General features: G+C 37.1%; 1 protein-coding gene across 2 annotated transcripts; it reads right to left on the bottom strand.

The window, feature by feature from the left end:
• Positions 1 to 4,963: 4,963 nt before the first annotated feature.
• On the bottom strand, positions 4,964 to 13,865 carry LOC141443434 (acyl-CoA Delta(11) desaturase-like). Of its 2 annotated transcripts, none has more exons than XM_074108730.1 (4): positions 13,838 to 13,865; positions 9,571 to 9,777; positions 7,715 to 8,051; positions 4,964 to 6,952 (listed from the first exon to the last, which is right to left on the bottom strand). In XM_074108730.1, the coding sequence occupies exons 2-4, from the start codon at positions 9,761 to 9,763 to the stop codon at positions 6,481 to 6,483; spliced, it is 1,002 nt and encodes a 333-aa protein (XP_073964831.1). In that variant the 5' UTR covers positions 9,764 to 9,777; positions 13,838 to 13,865; the 3' UTR covers positions 4,964 to 6,480. The 2 variants fall into 2 exon arrangements, with proteins under 2 accessions (XP_073964831.1, XP_073964830.1); XM_074108729.1 differs by lacking the exon at positions 13,838 to 13,865 and adding an exon at positions 10,258 to 10,294.
• Positions 13,866 to 18,283: the final 4,418 nt, after the last annotated feature.

Genomic DNA, 18,283 nt, shown 5'->3' with positions numbered 1-18,283 from the left:
CGCATAACCAAGCTACTTTTGTTTTGTAACATTTTCACATAACTTGAATTTAGATAATATTGATCCTCAAAGTTTAATCGCCGTTGTCGAGAAAAGAAGAGTCTTAAATATCTTAAACATTTTAACGAGCATTTCTTGTATATCTATATATATAAAAGGCAAAAGTGATTGACTGATGTATCAACGCACAGCCCAAACCGCTAGGTCTAGGGATTCCAAATTTAGCACGTAGGTTCCTTTTAAGGTCTAGGGGTGCACTAAGAAAGGATTTTTCAAAATTCGCCCTTTAAGGGGGTTAAATGGGCGTCCAAAGTTAGTATGGGGAAACAAGATTAGTTAGACTATTTTATTCGAAACTTCACAGGAGTACTCTTAACAATAAATAAGTAAACATGTATTTCAGATTTTTTGAGAATTCAACCCCTAAAAGGGGGTAATGTGGTGACAAAGTCAATAGAAAATCAATCGTTGATATAGCAACGCACAGCCGAAACCACTGGACGTAGACTTGAAATTTTTCACATAGATACCTTAATAAGCATAAGCAAGTACTAAGCATCCACTAAGACAGGATTTTTGGAAATTCTTACGGGAACGGGAAAAACGGGATTTATATATTCGATTCCGAGTGATCCTATCTCAGTAACTATAACAACTAGACTCTTCAAATTTGATTCACAAGTAGATATTACATTAATCAAAACATTCATTTCAAGATTTTTGGAAATTCCCACGGGATAAGGAAAAAACGGCATTTATATATTCAGTTTAATGGAATCTTATGAACTATAATTACTAGACTCTTCAAATTTGGCATAAAGTAGGTGATTATAATAAAAAACAGTTTTAAGTATTTTGGGAAATTCCCACGGGATAAGGAAACAACGGGATTTATATTCAGTTTAACGGAATCCATTTTTCGTTTTACTGGTCTTAGAAAACTGATATTTGGCATTTAGGTTCCTTGAGAAGTTTAGGGGAACACTACAAAAGAATTTCCCGAAATTCTGACGGGAACGGGAAAAATGGGATTTTTCGTTTTACTGGTCCTAGAAAGCTGAAATTCGGCATGTAGGTTGTTTGGGGAGTGAAGAGGAGCGTTAAGAGAGGGCTTTCCGAAATTCCCACGAGAAAGGGGAAAATACGGGATTTTTCGTTTTACTGATTGTAGAAAACTAAAATTTGGCATTTAGGTTCCTTGGGGAGCGTAGGAGAGCACTACAAAAGGATTTCCCGAAATTCTGACGCTAACAGAAAAAAACAGGATTTATCGTTATACTGGTCGTAGAAAGCTGGAATTTGGCATGTAGGTTGCTTCGGGAGTGTAGAAAAGCATTAAGAGATAATTTTCCGAAATTCTCACCGGAAAGGGAATAAATGGGATTTTTTGTTTTACTGGTAGAAAGCTGAAATTCAGCATGTAGGTTGCTTGGGGAATGTAGAGGAGCATTTGATTGAGAGAGGACTTTCCAAAATTCATATGAGAACGGGGAAAAAAAGGATTTTTCGTTTTACTGGTCACAGAAAGCTGAAACTTGGCAAGTGGGTTCCTTGGGGGCTTGGGGATTGGAGGGAAACATTTATAGAGCATTTTCTGAAATTCCTATGGGAACGGGAAAAAACAGGATTTTGCGTTTTACAATACAATACAATACAATAACTCTTTATTGCACACCAATACAGTAAACAGTACAGAGAAAACAAGTATATACATAGAGATTTTCTAAGGTAAGCAATAGGCGGCCTTATCGCTTCAGAGCGATCTCTTCCAGGCAACCTTTACAATGGACAGAAATAAGGAATACATTTTAGCAGGTGGTGCAATTTACAGTAGATTATAGCGGTATCAAGAATACATAAAACTAACACATACAATACACATACACAACAAATCTAAACAGATAGATAGGTAGATAGATACCATAACAACACATAAATAAGCTAACTATAACATTTATACGCAAGATGACAGGTAGTGCTCCCTAAGCATAGACCTAAAGATAGGCAAGGACTTTGCGCGCCTCAAGTCTATCGGTAGGGAGTTCCACAACCGAGTGGCCTGGACAGTGTAAGAATAAACATAGAATTTAGAGTTTGAAAGTGGGACAGTAAGGAGGAAGTTCTGAGAGCAACGAACAGAAGTAACATAGCTAAATCGCTCTTTGAGGTAGCAAGGAGTTGCAGGGTTAAAGAGAATGCCGTAGAGAAGATGGAGAATGTGAGAGTTTCGGCGAAAGCGGATGGGGAGCCACCTGAGCTGTGATCGGAAATTAGAAACATGATCATATTTACGTAGGCCAAATATGAACCGAATGCACAGATTTTGAATTCGCTCAAGTTTATTCAAGTGCTCTTCTAAAAGATCGGGATAACAAATGTCAGCATAATCGAAAATAGGGTGCAGTAAAGTTTTTGCAAGCGCAACCATGGTAGCAAATGGAAGGAAATTCTGAAGGCGTCTTAGGGATCCCATCGCAGCAAACACCTTCCTGCTAATCTCACATACATATGGAGTCCATGACAGAGTGCGGTCCAAGATAACACCCAGATTTTTTACCTGATCGGCAAATGGTATCAGAACTCCGTCGAAAAATACAGATGGCAAAGATACAAAGTCAACCCTTGGGATAAGTTTCGAGCTGCCAACAATAATGACTTGGGTCTTTGTCGGGTTAACCTTTAGGCCATATCGTTGGCTCCACCTTAAAATCTTTGTCAAATCCAGGTTAATGGATTCGATAACCGACGGAAGGTCAGCAAGCATGCCTTGGGAATAAATTTGTTTTACTGGTTGTAGAAAAAATTCAAAAGCTTATACTGCACGTACGCTGCAAAGAGCTCTTTAACCGACTTCAAAAAATGAAGGAGGTTATGCATTCCGCTATATATATTTATTTATGTATGTTCACCGATTTTTCGCTCAATTGTAGGTAGACCGATTAAAAAAATATATTCTTAAGAATATCTACTCCCCCTCGGGAAATTTCCCCAAGATCCTGTCATCAGGGGGATTTTGTTTTTTTTATTCAACTGGTTGGCAAACCAGCAAGTGGGTCTCCTGATGGTAAAAGATCACCACCGCCCATAAACATCTGCAATGCCAGGGTTTTGCTGATGCGTTGCCAACCTAGAGGCCTAAGATGAAAATCGATGGCAACCCAAATTTTGTGGGCATGCATGAAGTACGTTTTTTATATATTTTCTAGAGTTATTTAAGTATTTGCGTCTGGTAGAAATCATCTCATGTTGATGAGCTGATGATGGAAGGTAAAGCTCCTTAACGGTTAGGACTTAGAGGAAGTTTCTTTAAATATCATATGCACGTATACGTCTACCTATAGGTAGACCTTTAGTTGTATTCTTTCTGGTTATTCAGGTGAGCTGATGATGGAAGGTATAACTCCTTAACGGTTAGGAGGACACATTAAGTACCTACGCCAAACCAATCAACTCATTACGTAACAAAATTTATCCATACCTGTAAAACAGTTTACTGTGACAGGCTGACTGACTGACAGACGACGCGTCGTTTAAACTACTGAATTTGGCACACATGTAGATAAAGTATCATAGAACACTAAGTATGGATTTTTCGAAATTTCCATGGGATAAGGAAATATTTAACTTTGTCTGCTTCTTTGTTTGTTTGGGAGAATCTCTGGAAAAACTGAGCTGATTTAAAAAAATCTATTAGTGAAAGCTTTTTAAAAATCGATACCCGAAATAATAGAGGCCTGTTTCAATTCAATCGCGGACAGTGTGGTTTTTCTTTTAAATTCACTTATTCCTATCCCGCGGGAACAATCCTATGCCGCGTAGGTACGAAGTCGCGGGCAAAAGAAACACGTGGGTTTTCTAAAATTACACCCCTGACCTAAAGATGTGAAACAGGGGTTCAAAGTTTGTACGAATTATAATTATGAAGGTTGATTTTTAAATTCAAAAATTTGCAAATATACTCCTCCGAAAAATCAATTAAAACACGAAAATAAAGATCGTAGGAAGTAAATCTGTGTTACCCCAAATTTAACGCGAGCGAAGCCGCGGGCAAAAGCTAGAATATAAATATATTTCAGGGATCTCGAAAACGACTCCAAAGATTTCGATGAAATTTGGTATGCGGGGGTTTTCGGGGATGAAAAATCGATGTAACTTGGTCCTATCTCTGGAAAAAAAATTGTTATCGAGTTTAAGCCCGAGCAAAACTCGGTTGCCCAGGTACTAATGCCTTTAAACGAGCAATTCTTGTACCTATATATGTATATTTTATATATATTTCGGGGTTCTCGGAATCAGCTCCAACTATTTCGATGAAATTTGGTATGTGGGGTTTTCGGGGATGACAAATCGATCTAGCTTGGTATCATATCTCTGGGAAAACGCTTATCATCGAGTTTTAGCCCGAGCAAAGCTCAGTCGCCCAGGTACTAATAACTGAACTCAGATCACCGTTTATAAATGATTATATATTGTTTATTGCAATCAATAGTACAACTTTTGAGAGTGCTTACGATATGAACTTAATTAAATTGATACAACACATCGTTGGCCGAAGTTAGGCGCGCAGGTCGTAGTGAAGGCTTTCGATTCGATTCCGTAAAATAGCGATGCAGGGGTTGTCGTGAGATGCAGGTGCTACAAAGTCCAGGTCAGGCAGAAGTTGTTGATAAAAACTCAAGAACAGCAGAAATTATGGGTGCACAGCGTACAAGCCTCTTACAAACAAAACAAAGTTGTATTCCCCTTAATGGCGGCCTTAACAAAGTTGTAGTTGCGTGTGACGGCGACATTTGACAACTGACAGCTGTCATTCCGACCTCTTTTTTTTCATCAAGCAGACCAAGGCACAAAACCTATTAATCTCACCAAACGTGTGGTTTGCCGAAAAAAAGTTTCAATTTATATATCCAAAAGAACGGCAATTGTAAACAAAATGTATTTACAGCAGTAAGAAAGAAAGAAAGAAAGAAAATGCGTTTATTGCCAACAATTAGGTAGGTATATAATGCATATTACACAAGAAGGGTACCTACTCTAAAAATTAAGTTAACTTACTAACTATATGCGGGTTCTATAAAAGTTCGTGAGACCTGCTTTCTAATGTAGGGGTTAATGAACTTTTATAAAAATCCCGCCTTAACCTAAAAGCTACTTACATTACATACAAGTCTACTATCGATTAAAAAATGTAATATGAACCATCCTAGAAAAGTTAAGGTACTGTGGGGACTGTAACTTGGTACGAGCTTAGGTAATGGGGATCTACGCGCGTGACTTTAAACTCAGTTCAAATAAAATTGATATTTCTTTAATTTTTAGATTTATCGTATAGCTTATCAATACTTAACAGAGATAGGTCCAGCCGCTCAGGCTGTCAGGAGCAATCTGTGCTCCATGTATACCGCTGTCAATCGTCTTTTTAAATTCAAATTCTAGAATCATACAATATAAAAAAACTATCATTATACATAATAAAGTCAATCTGGCCAGCCAGGTGGTCAGTTTCACCACCTGCCAGCGGTATACAGCCTAGTCTAGTACCCAATACGGTATTTGACTATTTTGTTTATGTTTTATAAATTAAAACTACACAATGCCTATTATCGAATAGAAAAACAATTTTTAAGCTACCTTTACAAATAACAAAGTTATGAAGGTTTGAAATTCAAGATTAGACAGAGAAAGACATACTGGCATGTGACGTCACACGCCAGTACCGCCATACTTGCTGCATAGAGGAAAGCGTTTGAGAAAGAGACAGGTATATAGATTTTTCAAAAAATCACTATAAATCTAATTTTCAACCGATTTAAATTTTCTCTTCACTAAGCACTATCTGTATATCTATATTTTCATAATAATATTTAGATATGGCAAAATCAGGAGTTGTCAAATACCGTATTAACGGGATACATAGAATAATGTTTTGACCCAGTAAATTACCCCACCCAATTGAATTTCGTGGCCCTTGAGTCTATTCAGATTCAGTTACTGGAGGTTCTTGCGACTCCTGAGCAATCTTGTATTGAATTGTATTGTTAAAAAGCGTTATTGTACATAAAAACACATGAAAATAACAGAACACAGGATAATAAGATGTACAAAGGCGAACTTATATCTTAAGGGAAATCTTCCAGTTAACCTTTGAACGATTGACAGCATATCAGACGCAAGAGTAGACACTACGAGTACACTGAAAAGATAGAAGAACCGAAATTTTTATTTAACTCAGACATTGCATTATAAACACACGTTATACATATATAGGTACACACTAATACATAATATTAAAGTCAATAAACTAATACATATCTATACAAATCTTCTCCCCCCATAGGTCCGTCCCATCTCCCGTCCTCGCCATCCTCTTCTCCACCAAATCTTGCGAAACCGATTTCCTGTCCCATGTCACCATCCACTTCCTTCATCACCATTACCTTTAATCACTTCCTTCATCTAAATATCTCGAGACCCTTGAAACTATTGAGACACTGGAGCTTGCGTCCCTTGATCAATCTTCTTCCCCCAAAGGTCCGTCCCATCTCCTGTCCTCGCCATCCTCTTCTTCAACATGTCTTCAGAAACTGCTTTCAAATCCCAGGCCCATCCCAGTTTCGCACATATATCTATGAAAATCGTGGTGAAATTGGCAAAGGTATTCCCCAGTTCAGACGTCCGATAATCCAAGGGGAAAGTATGGTGGTAATTGTGATATGTTTCCCCTGTAGGCATTATAGAGAGGTAAACGTTATTGGTAGCTGTGATGTGTTTATCGTAAGGTTTATGGCCATAGGCATGATTGGCGCTGTTGATGAGGAAAGTGAGGTTGAGGTTGATTATGAGACGAAGGTAGGAAAGATGCCACGCGCAGTTGAACGTCTCTCCCCAGCATACCATAGGTATGAGGGTTGGCAGGGCTACGGCTGTAAGAACAGTCAACTCTTTGATGTACCTGAAATGAGAGCATTTTGTTAGAATAAACCGCCAAAAAAACTGAAAAGAAAAAAATAATAAACATTTCTCTCCTATTTAACCTTAACCTAGTTTGAAGTCAGTGAGAATTATCATAATAGGACTACTCTGTAAAAAGTTATGCCGGTCATACATTACAATCAGTGAGTGAACCCCCTGTTTTCTTACTCTTGGGCAGGTTTTTTTTTCAAATGTATATGGGACCACCCTCGGGCTATACACGCTTTTCAATAAAAAAAGAATTATCAAAATCGGACTACTCTGTAAAAAGTTACGCGTGGTCATACGTAAAAAAATATACGCGTCGACTTGAGAACCTCCGTTTTTTTTCTTCGGTTGAAAAGAAAATAAATGGAAGATTATTAAGTTAAACGAAACACAACAAGGAAACAAAAGATTTGCAAAATTTAAATAGAAACTGTCTTGAGAACTCTTACACATGACCGAATTTTGCCCATTGCCGAATTTTGGTAATTACCAAAGCCAAATCAAATGTATTTAAAAAGAACAGATCCTCGTTAATAAGTGAAAATCGCAAAGTTGGAGTCTATAAACAGACAACATGGATTCCAAAAAATGTGGATGTTTAAAATATAGCACATACGTAGATAGCTTATAACCTGAATTAATAAGTACTTAAGATACTTTTCATCCCGTTGCAGCTTCCACGGGATAGTGATTGATAATCGAACAACTAGATGTTTATGACCTGAATAAAATTAAACTCAATGGTAACACTTACTTCTGCTGAAACAGCAACACTGGATTGTTAAAGATATCAGACACGTCAATAGTTTTGGACTTTTTAGCGACTTCTGGGTGCTTTTCCACTAGTAACCAGCCGCAATGAGAATAGAAAAAACCCCGGATAGAGTTGTGAGGGTCTGCATCAGTGTCGGTGTATTTGTGGTGCAGGCGGTGGTCGCGGACCCAATGGATAGCGGAGTTCTGGCAGGACATGCTTTGGCAAAGCATTAAGAAAATTTCGAGAGGGCGATTCACTTTGTAGGATTGGTGAGACCAGAGACGATGGGCGCCTGCAGTCACGCCTAGAATGCTCAACCATAATGTGGCTACAGCTGTAACAGAAAGGAGGAGTTAAACTGGTTTCTGTTTAGTCTTTAAAGCAGGCATTCGTGAGGCGTTCCCCACTTGGGCCTACAACCCGGCCGTTACAGCTTTTCGTAAATTCAACGGTAATAAATTAATTAATTTATAACAAATTCACTTTTAATAACTATTTTTTTGCTTGCAACTCTCGTGGCACTACCAATACTAGCATGTTCACTAAGCAAACGCGTTCACACTTGCTTATTACCTTTCCCCCTTCCACCCCCGCATCAACTAGCATGATCTCTAAGAGCAGGGCCTGTTATTAGAGAGCATACCACAAAAAGCATGCTCGATAGTAGCATGTCCTGAACACACATGCTACTAGGTAGCATTTGCTCGATAGTAGCATGCTAACGTGCTACTAATGAGCATGTGTATCAGTAACTTTAAGTCCAGCCACGGTGCTCTCACTAACTAGCGAGTGTTAGATTATATAGAATACTCAGTAGTTCTAAGTAACCTTTGTAAACCAGTAGACCAGGTATGTCATGAATATGTTCATATGTTCCAATATTTTTCTCACAATAAAGTTAAGAAATGAAACACTGGTTATTTTGACAATAATGTAAAAGGAATGAAGTTAATTTAATATTGAAAATACAAACTGAAATATAGATGCACAGAAAAACCAGAAAAATAAGACAAACACTGGGAATCGAACCCAGGTCCTCGGTATTCCGTACCGCGTGCTATACCGCTACACCACTGTTGGTCAACGGCACAGACACGAATTTCTCCTATGCACCACATATCTCAGCTTGTTTGTTTCTTATTTAGCCACTTCAGCAGTGACGCTAGAGTGACATCTATGCCGTAGCCCTCATCGAGAAACTTTCGGCATTCCATTGGAACTAACCGCTCACCCGGACAAGAGATGTCGTTATTAAGCAATCAAATTAAGATTGGTTTTTTGGAATCTTTTTGTATTTTTTATTTCAATTCCAAATTTTTACTTTTACGGTCATCCCGTAAAACCTAAATTGAAAATACAAACTGAAATATAGATGCACAGAAAAACCAGAAAAAGAAGACCAACACTGGGAATCGAACCCAGGTCCTCGGTATTCCGTACCGCGTGCTATACCGCTACACCACTGTTGGTCAACGGCACAGACTCGAATTTCTCCTATGCACCACGTTTCTTATTTAGCCACTTAAGCAGTGACGCTAGCGACATCTATGCCGTAGCCCTCATCGAGAAACTTTCGGCATTCCATTGGAACTAACCGCTCACCCGGACAAGAGATGTCGTTATTAAGCAATCAAATTAAGATTGGTTTTTAATCTTTTTTTATTTGAAACGTGAAAAAAAAGTGTCATTGACGTAACTCAATTATCTTCGACTCCGTGGCTAATCGAAAAATTAAAAAAAAAATACTTTCCACCCAAGAGATGAAAAAGCAATTTTCCACCCAGCATCTACACGTGAAAATTAAACTTTCCGAACAGGAGAGATGACAAATAATAATAATACCTAATACTTACTAAATACAATCGTCTGCCATTTGGCTTCAGGTAACAAATACGCTCCATATAGCCCCGCGATGTGCCAGTATACATACACGAGGACCACCCTGTATGATACTTTGTAAGTCCGTGGACCAGCTTGAGGAGCTATTCGTTCTACATTATCTTCCTCATACTGAACTGATTCCTGTTTTTCGGAATTCGGAGGCATCTTGACAGAAGAAACTGAAAGCAAAATCAACCAATCAATTTAATCAGCCCACATCCACGCACTGCTGAGTAAAGGCTTTCTTTATTTTCACTTTTCCCAATCCTGAGCTAGTCTCAAGTCTCATATACAGTTTATCTTAGTTTAGTTGGTAAACTGCGGGTGAAGGAAAATATGCATGTAAAGTAAATGAACTATACATAAACTATTACTTTGCTGACCCACATCCTTGACGTGGGATGAGGGCGTATCGCAGACGGGGCGGACACTAGGCGAGGGCGTCTCCGCCTCGTCTGCTTTGGATCCCGAGGTTTTTATATACTTTTCACGACACTGCTTGAAAATTTGGCCATAGATTACCTAAATCCGGTACCCAAAACTGCCTATATATGCACCAATGAAACACATTACGGTAACAAGTCGTATCTATATATATTTCAGTATTCAGTATTCATTTATTTGGCAAAAACATAAGACTTATAAATACTAGTACTTACAGAAATTATGCACACCTTTCATAATACGATACGACTTTTTAGAATATATTTCAGAATTTTATTCCCGGCGTGCTGAAACGAGAATCGGACCTATCAAAAGTAATCGTCTGCTGCATGTAAAATTAAATTGACCAATGAGATGCGTCATTTATGACTTTTGTGAGGCGTTCTTTTTTACTTAAACGCGTAATAAGCACAAAATTATTTAATTTTTTTAAGCATGAAAAAATGCCACTGCATAAACTTTTTAAATCTGCTGCGCACGGCACATTCTCGTCATATTCAACTTGCTGCCGCAGCCAGGCTGCCATTTTCATTTTTTAAATATGTGGTTTTGGATACCGGCCACTAAAAACGTACTCTTTAAAAAAAATATTATGTCACAAAAAAAACAAAAATCGGCGGGAGCAACGCAGTCTTTCGATTTATATTGTTTTGTTTTGTGATAAAAGATTATTGCTTATTTTTTAAATCGTTTTCTATATATTATATTCATTACATTATATTAAAATTTAATAACTGAGTTATTCCATTTTAATATAATGTAATGAATATTATATAAAAAGAAAATGATTTAAAAAGTATCTCGGAATTGTTATCGATACAATAAAAAAATAAACAACCCCAATTATTCTCCTGCAAAATAAAGAAATAAATACAACTAAATGCAGTAAATCGTCAATTACTGGCCACCGTCCAATAACTGGCCACCTTATACTAAAATGAACTAAATAGAACTCATTTTAGTAAAAGGTGGGTTACCCAACCCATAACCCAAATAGAATACATTTTTAGTATAAGGTGCAATGGGTTACCCATACCCAACCCATGACCCTTATACTTTAAGCCGTGGTGGCCTAGTGGTTTGACCTATCGCCTCTCAAGCAGAGGGTCGTGGGTAGGGGTCACAAAACCGCTAGTATTTTTCAAAACCGGGTTTTCGGTTTTTGTACTCTAGTAAAACCGGGTTTTCCGATTTTTCGGTGATTTTTCGGTTTTACATATAATAAGTGAAAAAACGGCATTTTATGAATTTGTTATTTAATATTCAGTCATTTAACCGATAAATCATTATTCTGCACTTATCTTAAAATTATTAGGACAAAATAAACTTTGCAAATAAACAATAAGCAAAATAAAACAACTAAATGAAACCGCCTCTTCCTCTTCTGGAACTCGAACTAATTAATACACAAAGAAATAAAACGTATTATTCATTTAACGAAAGTAAATACTCTTAACAATTAACATTTGAGACCAATAATCATTTTCTTTCTTAAGTTAAACTACTGAATAAGAGATCAGCAAAGAAAATATAATACAAATTTACTATTATCTCTCCCCTCACAATCCTCACATCCTTTTCTTTACTGATGGAAATTTTTCTCTATTAGCAAGCATCTATAATGGGTGGAAGGATTTGGCTGTGTATGTGTATCGCAGTGACAAACTGGAAATGTACTCTCTGAGTACTTGGATATCATCTGTTGACGCCAGGGCATGCATAATTGATAAAATAGACGAGATTGTTGCCCCTAAGCGGCATCTGCAGAGCCAGTCATTAAGAAATAGTACTCTGAACATGCTATGTGTGCGATATAAAATATACACAGTTGGTTCAAAGTGTGTTCAGGAAACTGGAGCAGCTATGTTTGATCCGCAAAATAATTTCTCACTCATGTGGAAGCTACATGATGATACATGCGTCATGAGAGCTGAATTTGTAGCCATCAAAGAGGCTTTGAATTATGCTAATAGCTTAGGTAATAATTCCCCTGCTGTAGTATTATCTGACTCAAGGAGCGCACTACAGCATCTTAGTCGATGCGTGTCCAGACAGAGAGGAATGCCTATTGCCTATGAAGCGCTCCAGGTGATTCATGAGATGATCTCTAGAGGCAAGTCTGTTAAAATACAGTGGATTCCATCTTATGTAGGGTTGGCAGGAAATGAAGCAGTGGATAAGCTTGCTCAAGCCGCTGTAATGGATGGCTCTGTAACAGACACTGTTCCTTTTTCCAGTGAACTTATTCCCAAAATCAAAAGAAGAAGTTTACAGAAGTGGGAATACCATTTTGGTGAGCAGTGTGCATCCAGGGGTTTAGGGGTCTGGTACAGAACCATCCAAGCTAGTCCCTTGTGGACACCTTGGTTTGACTCTGCCAACTTTACAAGAAAAGTGTTAGTATCTTCTTTCAGGGTACGTTCCGGACACATCCCAACAAACAAATTCTTACACATGATGAGAGTTAAACCATCACCTCTGTGTGAGATTTGCCAGAAGGTACATGACTTGTCCCATTTGTTGTTGGAATGTGCTCGAAACTCAGACTTTAGGAGAAGGGTTCTTGGGGTTTTGGGCCCCATGCACAATGGTCAGGTCAATTATTGGCTCTCAGAGCCAACATCTGACAAAGCCATTTGCATTTACCAGTTTTTAATAAGTCCGTTGCGTAGGGAAACTGAGTGAGCACCCATGAGGCTGACATGATCACCTGGAGTGTTCAAAGCCTCAACAAAAAGAAGAAAAAAAAGAATGTCATGAACGACATCTATAACGCTCATCGCTCATTCGGTCAGAAGTGTCGGAATGGATCGGAATGAGTGAGTGACGATTTGGTTAAGAACAAGATGAAGCGACGACTTGGTTAAGATCGCGGGATCGCGGTGGATGCGGAAAGCACAAGACCGGTCTGAGTGGAGAGCCTTGGGGGAGGCCTATGTCCAGCAGTGGACGCGTCTTTCGGCTGACATGATTAATGCAGATTGTCTTGCGTTACTTTATCAATTTGGTACCGTTGTATTGAAAAATGAACTACTTATAGGTACTATAGGGTAAATAGGGCAACTAAGTATTTTTATTTATTTATTCATATTCAGTAAAGGTATTTACAAATAAAAAGTTATAAATACTTATAAACTAAAAGATGGATCATATAGAAGTTACAATATGCTTTGATATTGCAATGTGTGTATTTAATCGCGGAAATTGAACTATTTATATTGTTATACGTGTAAAATCGAAAAACTCGAAAAGCCGGTTTTCTCAGATCTGAAAACCGGTTTTCACAATTGGCGAAAAACCCGGTTTTACCGGTTTTTTTGGTTTCGGTGAAACCGGTTTTGTGACCCCTAGTCGTGGGTTCAGTCAGACACCGGCTCGCACCAATGAGTTTTTCGAAATTCATGTGTGAAATCACATTTGTTTACCACGAGCTTAACGGTGAAGAAAAACATCGTGATGCAACCTGCAAATCCGCGAAGTAATGGAGTGTGTGAAGTTCCCAATCCGCAGTGGGCCCGCGTAGAAACTATGGCCCAAGCCCTCTTATTCTGAGAGGAGGCCTGTGCCCAGCAGTGGGACGTATATAGGCTGGGATGAGACCCACCTTATACTAAAAATTATTTCTATTTATGTAACCAGAATTCATTTTAGCATAAGGAGGCCAGTTATTGAAAGGTGGCCAGTAATTGACGATTTACTCTCATGAAAAACAAAAATCCGTAACAAATAGTTGAATACGCATTCAATAGGGAATCGCAAAAATATTTGCATTTAGGTACGTAACATTATACTCACTTGGATTCTCGGTCGCGACTGAACATAATCCCGCCTACATTTGGCATTTTATGTTCTAAGTGAATGTAATTTTCTTGTTTATTGTTTACGCAAATGCAAATATTTTTAGGATTCCCCGTCTCAAAATGAAACAAACGTCTGCCTGGGTAATTTTATGTAAGTAGATACGGTAAGCACTGTAAAATTCGCGTAGGAAACTTGGTTGAAATTCTAGTAAAAGTTTCCAGAAACTTCATAGAATTTTCCTACAATTTTTAGACTGTTCTTTAACTTGTACATTGCTAAGGTTGACTGAAAAAATTGGGGGTGAAACATTAAGACCAAGGTAATTAAGTGCCAATACGGTATACCTGACCAATACGGTATTTGACAACTGTTGATTTTGCCACATCCTTTATATTATTATAAAAATATAGGATGCACAGACAATGTTTAGCGCAGAGGGGCAATTTTTTTTTTGTACCTTGGCTTTTTGACCTTTCCAATGACTTTTTCATCCTATTAAATCGTGTATACTTGAAAATTTTTGGTTTAAGATTATTTATTAGATAAATTAACTATTTATGTTTTTAATTATATCAATACAATTATCAATTAATGTTCAATTTACTAGTTTTTCTTAGAATTTGTGTTTGGAGATCCCCGATTTGACCGTGTTCATACCTAAAAGTCAAACTTCAAACATCAGTTTGAACTAGTAAAAAAAGATCCCACGTATGGCAACATTTGTAGTGGATAGTGCAAAAACCTTATTTTCTAAACAGGACCTTGTTGTCATTGCTTTAAAGTACAAAATGTAGAAATACCTATAATTTAACGTGTCCGAGAAATCGAGAAAAGGGTAATATCCCCCTATCCGTTACCAAGATATTACACATCGGCGAATTTTTATTGGCCGAATCACACGTTTATTTTGATCTAGCAACACCATTTTTCCTGTAGCAATACAGTACGGTTTGTCAAAACGATCAGTTTCTACTAAAATCGCGAGAGAGTAGCGTGTTGTGTGGTGCTCCAGAAACTTTCTCCCTTCTCCGTTACAAGAACATGAAGGTATGAATATGGTTATCTTTGGCGTAATTCAAATAACTTGATCATTATTTATTTGACAATAAGATTTCATTTGAAAACCTTCGTGTTTAGAAGTCAAATGTGTTCCTAATAGTGTTTAAACTGCAGTGTTTGTTTCGTTACTTACTTTCCGTTACTACATTTATAGTCACGTAGGTATAAGGGGAACATAAAAAAGTAACGAAAGGGAAACATAAAGCCGCGACTACAATTGTATTAAGTTTATTTTTAAAATTTATACAATTTCAATTTTTTTTGTAAAAAAACCTTTTAACTTTATTAAGTACCTTTCTGAGTACCTAACTTTACATACACGTTATGTTCATCCATTCAATAATGAGATGAAAATATCTGGAAAAGTTTTATTTCAATTAAAGAAGTACAATTTGTTATAGGAATGGCTCCTTTAACAGCTGCTGAAAAACAAAAACAATACAGGGAAAGGATTAAAAATGATCCAGTTAAATACGAAATCCAAAAAAGAAAGATTTGGCAAGAGTAAAAAAAAATATAAAATGTAAAAAATTTGCAGATATGACAGAATCAGAAAAAGATAAGCAAAGAAAACTTTGGAGAGAAAAAAAGAGGAAACAGTACAAAAAAAAGCAAGAAGAAAATAAAAAGCAAGTTATAGCTAAAGCAACACAAGACGAAAACAAGAGACAAAAACAAAGAACATATCAAAATCGTAACCGTCAGTTAGTAAGAAAATATAATGCTGCAGTAAAAAAGATACACAATTTAACGAAACTTATTGATAAAAATAGAAAACAACAGGATAGAAAAAAAAAGATTATACTGAAGCAAATGGAAAATACTATAATGAAAATGAAAGCTAGAGAAGAGGCTAATACGTACAAAAAGTGTATAACTAAAGCGGAAAAAAACGTTTTGAAAAATTTGCAAGAAAAAGTGAGAAAAAACAAATCGGTAGGCTACGTAACTAAACTATTAGATTTGCGTGGGAAAATTCGAAAGGTTAATTTAAAGAGTCTAATCTCAACTGAAAATCAAAATGCGTTGATCAGTTTTTTCCTTCGGGCGACGTAAGCCGCTCCACTGCCGGCAAAAAAGAGTGTCGAGCATATAAGAAACAGAAGCAACAGAAGCGTTACCTGACAGATACATTACACAATTTGTACAAAATGTATAAAAAAAAGGAGGAAAATACAGCTTCTCTACGTTTTATAAAAACAAACCCTTTTTTGTATTAAGCCCAAGTATTGCCAACCGAGATACGTGCATGTGTGTAAAACACAGCAACATGGACCTAATGTTCTTGTCACTAAAGAAAAATGGTTGTTTATTGCACCAAAATATGACTAAGCTTATCACCAGCCTAGTTTGTGACCGTAAAAAACGTGAATGCATGTATGGGGGGTGCCTGAAATGTAAATCGCAAAAAATAACATATAATTCTGAAAACATTGATGATTCTCACTTAATTACATGGAAACAATGGGAGCGGGTGAATTATGAATATAGTAAAATGGAAAAAGGTCAACTTAAAAAACTTACCACAAAAAAACTGTTAGACAAAATAAAGAAGGTAGTATCGATAACTTAAAAAAACTATTTGAAAATAATTTAGATCCATACAAGAAACATTGTTATAATGTAAGCCATCAATATCAACAGTACCGAGAAATCATTCAAAATCTCAGCCCAAAAGAAGCTCTTATATTGTGTGATTTTTCTGAGAATTATTCTACCAAATTGAGCTCTGAAATACAAGCCATGCACTTTGGTGCAAGTAAAGGACAAATTACCCTCCATAGCGGAATGGTGTATTGGGCCAAAGAATCACAATCATTTTGTACAATTTCTGACAAAAATTCTCACGATCCTGCTGCCCACATATGGGCCCACCTTATACCAATTCTAAAAATGATAAAAAGGAAAACTCCGGACGTTGATACAATTCACTTCTACTCGGATGGACCGTCCTCGCAGTATAGGCAAAAGAAAAATTTCTATCTGCTGAGTTTATTCAGATTTAAACTTCATCTTCAATTTACCACCTGGTCATTCTTTGAGAGCGGACACGGCAAAGGAGTAGCTGATGGAATAGGGGCAGCAGTAAAGCGTTCACTTGACCGTCAAGTGTGTTATGGAGCTGATATAACAAATGCTTCGGAGGCCTGTAATGTTTTATCTAAGTGCATGCAATCAGTAAAGTGCATTTATGTCTCTGAGGGTGCACATTAGCAGACTGATTCCAAACCTAAAAGCTGTGCCTAATACGCTGCAAATCCATCAAATCATATCTTTTACAGATTCGGAAACGTCCAGCAACAAAATTTACCACAGAACTCTCAGATGTTTCTGCAGAAAACAAAGTCTATGCAACTGTTACTTACCAAAAAAACACACGTTTCCTAGGACCACTCAAGAAGCGTTGCCTATTCAACCTCAACAAAGCCCATTAGTTAAAACTCCTAAATCCACTTGTGCCACGTATGTACCAAAAAAACATGATTATAACCAGAATAATCTAGAACCTGGTTGTTCAACGCACTTTAATAGTATTTGCATGCCTGAAGTTACTAGTGTGAAAATTCATCACAATACACAGCAAAGTAAAATGAAGGTCATGATGCCTCAGAACATGGAAACAAAGTACAACTCAGAATTCCCCGTTCATACTATTGACGTCAATGAACCTGCTTTTGACACTCTTATGGGACATGATTTTGACAATATGCTAAATTTCACCGATTTATATGACGTCAAAGAATTTGAAAAGGTGACAGTGGCCGAGCAATATCCTGATTTAAAGATTCTAGATCTGGAATGTGATATTTTTCAACCTGACACTAATTTTGGCTCAATTCGTCCCGACAATGTGCAAATTCTTGAAATAGAATCGGTTTCTATGCAGCAAGAACCCTATAGACTTCTCTCAAACAATACAAATATAAAAATAAATCAAACTACAAACAGACATTCGGACGGTAAGAAGATTGAAGTGCCTATTACTGTAAATCCTGGTCGAAAACGCTTAATCACGAAGACTGAAGTGGGAACCATTAACATAAAAAAGCGTCCTACAGAAATCGACAAACGTGCTGTAAAACCTTTACGCACAGTAGTATCGCGATCCATAGATTTCAGCAAGTGCCAGATGAAGATGCATTTTGCCTCAAATCAGAAATGTATGTGTTGCAAGAAAATGTATTGCTTTACTTGTGTTGGGCAAACTTTTAGAGACTACATTTGCGATATGTGCCTTGAAGATGGTCCACCAGACAATTAAACTTATTACATTATTCTCACAAAACTGGCATATTGTTTTTAAAGGAAAGTACAAATATTTATTAGCATTACTTTCAGTAGAATTTAGATATTGACTTATTACAAGACCTCATTTATAAA

The sequence above is a fragment of the Choristoneura fumiferana genome, chromosome 27 (genome assembly GCF_025370935.1).
Source record: "Choristoneura fumiferana chromosome 27, NRCan_CFum_1, whole genome shotgun sequence".
Lineage (NCBI taxonomy): Eukaryota > Metazoa > Arthropoda > Insecta > Lepidoptera > Tortricidae > Choristoneura > Choristoneura fumiferana.
Note: the sequence above shows the minus strand (reverse complement) of the source record. Positions and strands in the feature narration are given on the sequence as shown.